At 59.7% G+C, this 12,206-nt stretch overlaps 1 protein-coding gene across 1 annotated transcript in view; it reads right to left on the reverse strand.

Moving 5' to 3' along the window:
- ZFPM1 (zinc finger protein, FOG family member 1) overlaps nucleotides 1-7,603 on the reverse strand; it is a 34,823-nt gene extending 27,220 nt beyond the window's left edge. The window contains exon 1 of the mRNA XM_069793298.1: nucleotides 7,293-7,603. Coding sequence (XP_069649399.1) covers nucleotides 7,293-7,332 — 40 coding nt within the window. The 5' untranslated portion in view covers nucleotides 7,333-7,603. The remainder of the gene's footprint in view (nucleotides 1-7,292) is intronic.
- Nucleotides 7,604-12,206: the final 4,603 nt, after the last annotated feature.

The following is a 12,206-nucleotide window of genomic DNA, read 5'->3' on the forward strand; positions in this document are numbered from 1 at the left end:
CGCACAGGGCTCTGCCCTCCTGCTGCCAACCCCGGGCACAGGCTGGGGAGGGCATTTTGGAGCTGAAAAACCCCAACCCACCGGGCACGGCCAGAAAGAGGGAAGGGAAAGAAAAAAAAATAATAATAAAAATGGACTGAAGGCTTTTCCCTCCCCTCGCACTCCCTTCCCTACCTTCTTTTTGAAAAACATAATTTATCTGTGTATTATCAAGAAATCCAGACACTTTAATCAGTGAGCTATGAAGTCAGTATTTCCATTCTTATCTAGCGGAGGAGTGGAAATGGAGAGCAGATAGGCAGCTCCGAGCCGGTCCGTGGTGGGGAATGTTAATGGGAGGAGCGGCAGAGCCATTGGCTACCGAGCTGCCGCTATCGCTGCCATTATCGGGGCATTATCAAGGCAACCATCGCAGCGCAGTAATGGGGCCAGTTCAACTTTCCGCATTATCATAGGAGCTGGAAGTAGCATGAGAGGCCTCGGCTGGGAGACGGAGAAGCGAGCGAGCGGCCAAACTTCCCGGCGAAGCAGGGGGGAAAAGCAAAAAGCAGCTTTTCCTCCCCACAGTCCCCTGAGCTGGCAACACGTGGGGTGATGCTCTCCTAGTCCGGCATCCTCCTGCGCATTCCGGGTACCGACCCCAAGGCACAGCCCCAAAGCCCTGCACGCCTTGGGTACCAATCCCACTGAGCATCCCCAAAGCCTCGGGCACCGACCCCCGGCTCACCAAGGACGAGAGAAAACAATGCATCTATATTTCATCAGATGAACAAATTAGAGGAGCACATTTCCTCCACGCGCTATCAAATGGGAGATGTCAAGAAAATATGTTGATGTGAGAAAGAGGAGATAAAGAATTATTTTGGAGGAAAAAAGCCGTGGAAGGCTCTTATCTGGAGTGACTCATAGGCACACACTCCTTAACCCCACTGCAGCCCAAGGTCAGCAGTTACATTCCTTTCGGCATTTCATCCCTTCCAAAAAAACATGTTGCTGCGGGAACAATGCGGAGCCTTTGCCGGGCAGCCATCGGAAGAGGGAACTGTATTACCCCTGAAACACTTGAACTTTCCTGATAAAATAAGCAGCAGGACAGCAGCCTGGCCAAGCCGGAGCGTCCAAAAGCCCTGAGTCAGGCAACAAAAACAGTCATGGGATGTGTCGCAGAAAAAAAAAAAAATTGGCTTCCTGCTCCCATTCCTGCTCTTCTCCAATGGAGGGGGGGAGCTGATTTCTTCTCCCCCCAGGAAGAAAAATCCATGCCCCTGGCGCAGCCATAGGACTCGCAGAGCTGGAGCGCGATGCAGGGCTGGCAGAGAGGCGTTTTCCACTTTTTCTTGTTAGATAAAGAGATCTTAAAAGCCCAAGGTTTCTCTGCTCCTGCCATCCCCCCCCAGTTGCTCCGACCAGTGCTGGGGGCCGCTCACATCCCCCTCGCCGGGCAGCCTCGGGTCCCAGCTGCCGTGGAAGGTCTGGGCTGGTTTTGTCTCCGCAGCATCACCCCAGTCAGCATTTTCCAAGGCACATCATGGGGTTTTTTTGCAGTAGGATGGACAGCATGCATGGAAAACATCCTCTTCCCTTCCCCAGAAGGGGTGTATTTGACCCCAAATCCGCCGACGCCAAGCAGGGCACAGCAGCTCCGTCCCCAGGCTGTGCCAGCCCTGCTGCTCCGGGTTTGGGCAGCGTTGTCCCGTCCCTTCCCAGGGATGCGGGTAGCATCGGCCCCACAGCCGGCACAGGGCTGGGAGCATCGCACGGCGCAGGGTGCCCCAGGGATGCTGCAGACGGTGGACGCGGACACGGTGATGCCGGAGGACTTGGCTCTCCAGTGACTCAATGCCACGTTGTCTTTGGGATGCTGCCATCGCCGGGCGGCTCCGATGGGTCCCCAGGGAGGGACGGGGCTGCCCCTCTCCAGGAATCGTGGATCACCTGCACCGTGGCACTATCTCCTTGCGCAACCTGCTGCAATTCCCATGGGGAAAGGATCGCTTTCTTCCCAAGCCCCGATTGCCGAACTGGCCGGCTCGCAACTTGGCGAAAGGGCAACCTTGCAGCTTGCTAGGTGGCCTCGTGATTCACGATGGAAAATAAGACCTTGCCCAACCGCGCGTGTTTGGATCCAGGGCCATAAATCCCAGCCGGAGGTGGTTTTCCCGCTCCGGTGTGGGATGTCAAGGATGGTCCCTGCGGCGCGGGCATCGCCGCGGTTCCGTGCCTGCTCGGGGTGCCCGAGGAGGGGGCGGCGCGGGGGTGTCCCCGGCAGTGCAGGAGGTGGAAGAGCGGCGGCAGACACGAACCAACCCAACCCCAGCGCCCACGGGCCCTGGAAGCGGCCGCCTGCCAAAGCCGCCGCAACCTCCCTCGCCGGCGCGGCTGCCAGCGCCGCCTTCACGCCCGCCGGCCGCCGGCAGGGACGTGCGCCGGGGCTCTCGGCAGAACAGGTTTTGCCGCGCTGCCGGGTGCCCCACGCACGGCCGTGGCAAGCCTGGATCCGGCACTTGGCCTCCGAGCATCCCGCACGCATCCTTCCTACCTGATGCGGAGATGGGGATGGTTGGGAAGAACCGTCCTGGGGATAAAGCCCGAGCGGGTCCCAAAACAGGCTCGTAGGCGCTGAGGGAAGCTCCCGCGTGGGACAGCCGTGACGTGTCCCGTGGCCAGCAGAGCATGGGGCTGGTGGCAGAGGGTGGCCCAGAGCCCCGTAAATGGATATATTGCTCCGGAGAGAGGCCGAGGCGAGCTGTCCCCTCGGCCACCAGCCGCCGAGCACGGTGCCGACCCCTCTCCCTGGCCCGCAGGGATGCCCGCGCCTGGACCACTGGCCACGGAAGAGGAGAGAAACTCCTTCAAGCATCACCCGCGGCTGATCCAAACCCCGCATCCAGCAGGAGCACGGCTTTCCCGTGGCGTTCCCGAGTGACCATCAGGGAACAGCTGGCGATGGCTGGGAGAGCTCATCACAGCGGGTTGCGGGCTCTACCGGACGCGCCCCACCATTGCCAGCCCCATCCCACCCGTGGGGACCACGCCGGATCCTCACCTTTGATGGCGCATCCCAAGACACCGGCAGCAGCTGGAATGGGCAGGGCCGCTGCGGGGGTGGATGTGCCATGGGGCTTTCCTGCCTGCACCGAGGAGCCGTCATTTCGGGATGCTACTGAGTCAGGGCTGGCAAACGCCTCAGGGGATGGGGGGGGGGTGTTTGCACAAGAGGGGAGGGGTTGGCAGGCAAGCAGGCAGCACCCGTGGGTGTAGCAGACATGTGGGACACGGGGATGCCACCCTTGGGATGCCGGGAGTGGGGCACGGGGGGCTGCAACGCCGAGGCAGCCCCCGGGGAGGTGTAGAAAATACCGCTTTGGGGAGCAGAGCTGGGGGGCCCCAGCAGCAAACCCTCCCCACCCTGCAGAGCGGCTCTGGGTAATGTGCCTCCCCAGACACGCCACTGCCCACCCCAGCCCAGAGCATCCCTTCCCTGGCAGGTGTGGATGGGGAAACTGAGGCACGGAGGAGGCTGGCAGTGATGGAAAAGTGCAGCAGCATCAGAGCGACAGGAGGTGGTGGTGGTGGTGGGGAAACAAAAAACAAACAAACAAAAAAAAAAGGCAAGCGGAGGCAGTTAGTCACCTGCACGGACTGAAAGGAAAGGAGCGACTCAGCGAGCAAAGGGAGCGGGAGAGGAGCGGGCAGGAGGCGTGCCGGGAGCATCCCACGCCACCGGCTCACCACGCCGCCGCTAAAAATAGATACCGGGTTGGCCGCTGTCATCTTTGCAAGAAATGCAATTTTCCAAGCTCCTGGGAAGGCCGATGGCTCCCACGGTCCGGTTGGCACCGCGACCCCCTGCCCAGCACCACGACCTCCCGCCCGGCATCACCGCAGAGCCCACACGGGACTGGGGAGCAGCCAAGCTTGCAAAAGAGGAAGGGAAAAAAAAACAAAAAAACAAAAAACCCCCAAAGTACCCAGCCCAAACCAACCCATCAAGAGGCAGCCAGGTTTAACAGCGCAGATCACACTCGCTATCTAACACCATCTAATAGCAATTAAAGAAAATCCACACGCAAAAATATGACGGTGCTTTCGCCACCCCCCTGCCCCAGCCCATGCGTTTGCTCCGCAGAGCAGAATGCGAGATAATGATCGAAAAAGAAAGTCAAAGCTCTCATCAAACTAATGCAACATCTGCAGCTGATAACAGGCACTGGGGAGAGCTCGGCTTCTCAACCCAGCTTGTTTCACAGAGCACACGGGGTGGAGGAAGAAAAAACACCTTGAGAAATACAAACACATATGCAGCTGCCCCCCATCAGATAATTAAAGCGCCTGCGTTAATCACGTTTGCAATGGAACAAACTGTTGGAGCCCTTTTGCCCCTCTTTGCTGTGTTTGTTGTTGTAGCGAATCCTGCTCCGGTCTGGTGGGGAGAGATAAGTGGTCCTTATCTCCCCTGGCAATCTCTATCAGGATGGAGATCGCGCCTCGGCGCTTATCGGGAGCTCAGATCTACTGTAGCTGAAAGCAGAATAGAAAGGGAAAAGGAAAAAAAAAAAAAAAAAGAAAAAACCCACAAGCAGGCCCCTGCAACTACTACAAAAATGTTCGTTTCCATTTGATTTCGGAAAGAAAAAAAAAGAATAATATATATTAGAACAACAACAGAGGGAGAGGCACATCAGCAAGATGAGATCAATCTCCCGCTTATCAGCTTCCCCCATCAGAAGACCCGGCGCTGCGAGTGCACGCACAGGCAGCTGCCAGCAGCCTCGCTCATCAGCTGTGTGCCCGCGCTCCCATGTTTGAAGTTAATAAATATAACAGGCTATCTGGGTTGGAGATCAGCTCCTGCTCTCTATCAGCCCCTCACATCTATCTACCAGCAGAACAAAAGACAGAAAAAAAAATAAATAAAGAGGAAAAAAAAAAACCCCAACCCTATAAAGCAGCAGCAGCAGCTGCAGGGAGGTTGCTGGTTTTACAGCCACGGATGGAGGGGGGGGGCAAAAAGCAACTGTCCCCCCCAGGCAGGTACCCTGCAAAATCAAATCAATAAATGCTCTGGGTGTTTTCTCCGCTATCGGAAGCCACCAGCTAGGCGCAATCGGCTTTCAGAGCCTCACCACCACGTGCCACCGGGCAGAGCAGGTGCTCCCGGGGGGGCTCGGAGGGACCCCACGCTGCTGGTACCCCCGTCCCCCTCCATCGCTGCATCGCTCCAGCCCAAAAAGCGAAGAAGGAGGTTAAAGCAACTGGTTAAATATAGTCCGGTGTCTGATCTTTGTCTTATCACTCTTGGCGATCGCCCGCTCTCCCGGCGATCTCCCCTGCGAGCCTATCTGCGCATCGCATCGAGTTTTAAAAAAAAAACCAAAAAAAAAAAAAAAAGAAAAAACCAAACCAAACCCCAGAAGAGACGAAGCCAGAGCAAGAACATAGCGTCACCCAGGAAAATAAAATCAGCAGATACCAATCTGGAGGAGGTTTTTAATTCTCCAGCCGAGATGATAAAAAGGATAGACTTTGTGGAAACAGGTCCGGTCTGTACATGAGAGGAGTCTGGTTACCGGAGCCCTGATTCATGCATACCTTCCCTCGGCGCGGAGAGCCGTCGGAGGCAGCGGCAAGGCGCTCTCGCCGCGCTCTCGCCGCCTCTAATGACTGTTTTCATGTTGACACATACAGGAAGGGTTCCAAGCTTTCAGCTTTTAATCAGTTTTGGCCATCGCCGGCGGCCTGAGATCAGCCTCCCACTTTATCATTTCTTCACATCTCTGCAGAAAAGCAGCAGAGGAAGGAGATACGAGCCGCCTTCGCCCGGCCAAGCTGCCACGGCCTCATCCAGCCCCATTTTTTTGCCCCCACCGAGGTCCACGCCGGTGGGTGCCGGTGCCCTGCCATCGGCGCGTCCCCCACGCGAGCGGCTATCGCCCACATCGGCGTTGTTATTTCGGCGGCTGCGACGCTACCGCTCGCTTCGGTCTTAACGCTCCCAGTTTAATGAGCTGGAGTTACTAGGGGAGTGATTGCCGGGCAGCCGGGCTTTTTGCCGAAATAAAGCCGCAGAAGTTGGATAAAGCTAAAGGAGAAAATTATCACCAAAAAAAAAAAAAATACAGGAGGCAGCTGGGACTATTTTTAACTCTACCCGGGTAAAAGTCTAGCTGAGCTTTATCACCAGAGCAATCACCCCAGGCAGGGAAACAGGTAGGTGCAACTCAGCCTTGCAATTATTTCAAGAGAAAGATAAAGCTAGATTATCACATGGTGGCCAGCCTTCCCTATCCTCCCATCTCCCTCTTATCGCCAGCTTCCATCGACTCAAGGGGGAAAGAAAAGAAACACACACATACACACACCAGAGAGGAAGGGAGAAAAGCCGAGCTAAGCCCGTCACCGACAAACTTCCAGCACTTTGCAGAATTTCTCAGCGCGGCCGGTACATCCCCGCCGGACCGAAACCGGATTCTGGCCGATGGGTTGGATCGAGGGGAGCGCGACCCTCCGGAGACGGGGAGACACGGACCATGGCCCGAATCCCGTGGGACCGCCACGGTGGTCCTTCCCGCTGTCGGCCCGGGGTGTTATCACCCCATCCCTTGCCCTGGGTTGGGGGGTGCGAAGCGGGAAGGGGACCACCGGGCAGGGCGAAAGGTCGAGGCCAGCGCGGTCAGCGGGGACAATGGCACGGCGCGTCCGGCGGCACCGACGGCGAACCGTGGGGGTCCCCGTGTGGAAAGGGGAGCGGGGTGAGGGTGCCGTACCCGGGGTGAGGAGCTGCTGGCAGGGCTGGGGTGCCCGGGGTGGGGTGGGGGAAGGTTTGGGGAGCCCCTCACCCCGGCTCCCGGCGCTGGATGGGAGGCAGGCAGGGGAGATAAGATCACAATTTCAGGCCGTCCCGACAGAGCGATGTTATCAGGACGGGACTTGCAGAACGGAATATTTTAAAGCCTTATCGGGGCCCCCATCGGGAGCCGGTACCGGAGCCACCGCGCTGGTGCGGGGGGGGGGGGGGGGGTAGGCGGCGGAGACGGAGACTACAACGGGCGACCGGTAGCGGGAACGGGCACCCACGGCGGCCGTCCCGGCTGGGTACCGGGGGGGGGTGAGGAAGTACCGGGGGGATTGGGGGGTGGGGGCGCGCTCCGGCGGGGCGGGGGTGCTGCCGCCGAGGGGGTGGTGCAAAAAAATAAAGGGGGGAGGGAAGGCAGTCGAGAAGAGAAGGGGGCAGCTGGCGGCAGCTCAGGAGGGGGGATACGGGGGGGGGAGTACCGGTACCGCGGACTCACGTTTAATCTGCCGGGGGTTGCTCTGTTTCCTCCTGGACATCGCTCGGCGGGGGGCGAGCCCGGCGCCCCGGCTGGCGGCTGGGCGGGCGGCAGGTGGGTGGCGGCGGGCGGGCCCCCGGCTGCTCGCATGCCCGCCCCCCCCGCCCAGCGTGGCCGGGGCCGGGGCCGGGGCCGTACGCGGCGGAGCGGAGCCGCCGCCGCCGCCGCCGCCGCGGGATTTTCTCAATGGGGCGCCGCGGCGGATCAAACCCGCGGAACGTTCCACGGGGGCGGGGCCTGCCTCCGCCGCGCACCGCCGCGGCCGCCCATAGGCCACCGCCCACCCACCCCACCCCCCTCCGCCTCCCGACGGCCCCGCCCACCGGATGGCGTCGCCGGCTACCGCCGCGGCGAGGGGCGGGGCGGCGAGGGGGCGGGGCGAGGAGGACGACGGGGGCGGGGAAGGGGCGGGGACCCATTGAGGGCGGGGCCCGATCCGGGCGGGGGGACGGTTCCCAAAGCCTCCCGCGTGTCCCCAGCCCCACTTTGGGGTCGCCATGCGCCCCCCCCCCCCCCGAGGCCTCCAGCCCCCTGCCTTGGGGCCCTGACCCCCTCCCCTTTGGGGGTCCTATCCCCTGCTCGGGGTCCCCAACTCCCCCTTCGGGGTCCCCAAAGCCTCCTCTGGGGTCCCCAACCTGCTCCTTTGGGACTCCAACCCCCCCTTGGAGTCCTCAAGCCCCTCCCTTGAGACCCCAACCCCACTTCAGGGTTCCTAACGCCCTCCTTTGGGACCCCAACCGCTCCTTTGGTGTCCCCAACTCCCCCTTTTGGGGTCCCAATCGCCCTTTGCACCCTCATGCCCCCTCGGGAAGGTCCTAAACTCCCACGGGGCCACCAATCCCCCCTTCTGGGACCTCAGTCCCCCCCCCAGTGGGGTACCAACCCACCCTTTGGAGGTCCTCAAAGCCTCCTGGGGGACCCCCAAGCCCTTCCATGGGGTCCCCAGGGCCTCTTGGGGATCCCAAACCCCTCTTAAAATCCCGTTCATTTGTAGATGGACAGTCCAAAAAGTCTCACTTGCGACTTCCAGGGTGACCGTGACCCCGGCTCGGGGGGGGGGGGCACCCCAGGGTGCACTGGGGACTCCAGAGGGGTGCTGGGGTCCCCCTCAACATCATCCCAGCCGCACAAGCCAGCCCTTGCCGCGAGCATGCAGCCAGGCGGCGATTTTGGGGCTAATTGTGGGGTAAACAGGAGCCGCTTATATTTTTGGGCCTGCGATGGGAATATTCTTCTGTGAAAAATAACCATTTCTGCCAAACCCAGCCCTTGGCCGTGGCTGTTCTCATCTTGGGCGGGGTTACCAGTGGCGATGGCGGGTGCTCCCCAATTAGTGATGCAATTTTTGGACCAGTGGGCAAGCAGGGGGCTGGTGGGCTGTGGGGACATGGCACAGCACAGCCCGGCACTGCACGGCACAGCGGCTTGGCCGTGTCCCCTCTCCATCTATCCCTGGACATGGGGTGTGCTTTTTTTTTCCCCCCTCTCTTTTTCTTTTTTTAAAGGGTTTTTAATTAACTTCCTGTTCCAATGGTGGGATAATGAGTTTTAAGCAGCACATGATTCCAGTAAAGAGGTCAAGCCGGCAATGAGGATGTCAAAAGAAATTAAGTTAGGAATTAAGAAGAGTTCCAGGGGAGAAAAAAAAAAAACCATCGAGGGAGGGATATGCTGCCGAGGACAAGGCTTTGCTCTCCCCCCGCTTGGCCGGCTGCCCCCCAAAATGATCCTGACGGCGTTTTTCACCTCGTTTGGCCCCGATTCGCAGCCTTCCTGGAGACCATCACACCCCAGGGCAGGCAGCTCTGCTTCCAGAGCCTTTCCCTTCCCTGCCACGACTCCCGTGCGTGATGAAATCAAGCGCGGTGGCTTTGCAGGGTCCGGCCCGAGGAGACTTGAGTGGCCTCTGCTTTGCATCAGCCGTGATGGGTGCTGACTCCATCAGGGCCTGGGGGACGGGGAGCCGAGGTCTCCATCCTCCCCGCAACCCCGGCACGGCCACAGGCATTTTGGAGTTGGAGGCCAGTGCAGTGCTGCAGACGCAGCCGGTTCCTCCGGCACATCCACGGCATCGCCCGCCGACGCCGCTCACGGCACCCGTGTTATTTACCCGACACGTGTTGGCTATTCCCGGCTCTTTGTGCTAGAAGAAGCGGCGACAGCATTCCTTGAGGGGCCATGGGGACAGACCCCGGTCGCTGTCACACCCTCGGGGGGCATCTCACCCCTGCCGTAAGGAGCCAAAAAAGCCTCAACGGAGCCGCTGGGTGCCAAACACCGGCACGCAGCCCTGCCCCGGGGAGGGGAGCCCAGTTACGGGGAAGAAACAGGTTGCAGTCCTTCCCCTTGCACATTCCTTGCCAGTGTCCTTTTAATTAGCTTTTTGGCACCATCCCAAAGCCTCTTAGATCCCCCCAGGCCTGAGAATTTGAAGTTGCATCAAACAACGCCGGGCCAAGGGCTGGATCCCGGGTGTAGGGACATCCCCGAGCCCCGCATCTCCCTGCCCCATCACCCCATGCATCCCACCCTGCTCTGCGGGGGGGACCCATGGGTGCCCCTGCATGGGGACAACCGACGCGGTGCTGGTGACAGTGGCATGGCGGGGTGTTTATTTCCACCCCCCCCCCCGATCCCGTTGTGTTTGCAGAGAGATTGTTATAGGGTAACAGAATAAATAGCGTGTGTTCCCGAGGAGTGAATTACACGCCTGCAGAGCAGAGATAATGTGCGAGCAGCCGTTTCCCTCATTGTGAGCGAGGTGACATCTTTTTATGGAGCTGTGTACATTTGTATTAGTGCCAATTAATCTGGGGTGATATTATTAGAGACGCAGGGAGAGGAGGTGTCGGCCGAGGAATGTAAATGGGAAAAGCTAAGGCGCTGCCTCGGCCATGTTTCACGGGCGAGGGGCAGGTGGTGGCGATGCTGGGTGCTGCGCTGAGCACCCCGAGGGGATCTGGGTGCCCACCACACCACGGGGCTGCCCCAGCTGGTGGCACGTTCCGCTGGCACGGCTCCGCCGGGGCTGCAGAAACAGCTCTCTCCAGCTGCCGAAAAGTCATGTTTTAGGGTTGGGTGTTATTTTTTTTCTTTTATCCCAAGAGGGACAAATGGCATCTCAGTGCCCCTGCCTGCGGAGGTGGGTGCTGGGTGTGCTGCGGAGGGGTCCTGCCATCTACTGGCAAGAGAACCTGGCCCTGGCAGCTGCTGGCAACCCCAGGGCCATCTTCGGCTTGGGCATGGCTTGGTCACGGCTTGGTCACGCCTTGGGCATGGCTTGGGCATGTCCTGTGCAGAGATGCTGCTGCGGGATTCGGGGCTCCTGGGGAGCTGTGGTGGCAGCACGAAGGGTTTTGGGTTAAAAGAAATGATGCAAAGTGATGCTGCATGCTGTTTCCCCCCCAGCCCGAAATTCAAGGCTGGGATTTCTCAGTGCTTATTTTTTTTGCCCCCCCCGTTTTCCTGCTATAGGGATGATGCTCTAAGTCACAACACGACCGACCCCCATGTCCCTGGGGGTTGAGCAGTGAAACTGGGCTGCAGCTCGAGGGGCATCGCTGCTGGCAGGATGGCAGCCCCCGGGCGGGTGCATCGCCCCTGCATTATCTCCCTGGCTCCCCCAAAGCTGCCATCCCCGCACCCCGCAGCCACCCGGCCTCGGGGTTTCCCCCACCTGAAGGCAATTCAGCATCAGGGATGCAGGAGCCCGCAGGTACGCGTGGTCCCCGTCCCATACATACAGCCAGGGGGACGTGGGAGCTGGGGTTTAAATTCCTGCTGTGCAAGGAACAGCTAGATTTGACTCAAGAGCAAGGAAAAAAAAAAAAAAAATCTTTAGCCCCTGCTAGCAGCGTGACAACCATGGTGGATCCCGTTATCCTCCAGGCTTTACGGAGAGGCTTAAAGCACCTCCAGTCAGAAACTTGGGTGTGCAGCAGAGAAGAAAGGCCAGCTGGATTTGGAGGGAGCTTGAAGAGCAAACAGCAGCTTGAGGAAAATTTGGGGTGGTGGCAAGAAGCCAAGAAGTCCCCTAAGGGGCTCTGTGCAAGGCCAGGCACCCTCTGTTCGGACCCAGCCACCCTGCAACCCCCCCCAGGGCTGGGTGCAGGGTCGTCCCCATCCATGAAGGATGTGGATTGGGGCTGAGGATGGTGCAGAGCAGCCGTGCATCCCGGTGCGGTGCAGCCCTGGGACCAATGGACGTGCCGGGTCCCCTGGGTGTCCCCCCCCCGCCCCGTGCCGCTGGCACCCGCTGAGCAGCGAGTTAATCCGCAGCCGGGAGAAGCCGCCCGGTTTTGCCTTCCTCGCTGGAATTACGTTGATGGGGGCCTGCAATCTTCCAAGTGACAAGCGCTGCCGGATAATGCAGGACTCAGCAAACCCCAGGGCTTTAGGGAGCTGATGGATGGCGGGGGGGGCTGCCCACTCAGCAGGCACTGAGACCGCGGGAGGGGGATGCAGGAGAGAGGAGGCAGGAGAGGATGGGAGGACACCCATCTTTTAGAGGGAAAAGGGAAGAATTAAATATTTCAGCCTGCAGGGACGATGCTAGCATCAATCCGGGGAGCGGCATTCGGGAGGGAGCGATACCCGAGGCGAGCATCGCTCGTGGGCTCTGCTGGAAGAAGGTGGGTGCTGCTTTAGGACGGTGTCCCTGCACCCTGCCCAGGGTCCCGGGGACGGGTCCCAGCCCCTGCAGCAAACCTGTGGCTGCCAGGGAACTTCATTTTGAGGTGCCCGGGTTATGAATCTGGAGGTGCGGGAGAGCTACAGTAACAACCAGGCATGAAATACTCCTCTGCCCCGTAGGTTTGCTGCCCTGGTGAAATACAGTGGAGGGAAAACATAAAAGTCCCATTTCCAGCTCCGTAA

The sequence above is a fragment of the Haliaeetus albicilla genome, chromosome 10 (genome assembly GCF_947461875.1).
Source record: "Haliaeetus albicilla chromosome 10, bHalAlb1.1, whole genome shotgun sequence".
NCBI lineage: Eukaryota > Metazoa > Chordata > Aves > Accipitriformes > Accipitridae > Haliaeetus > Haliaeetus albicilla.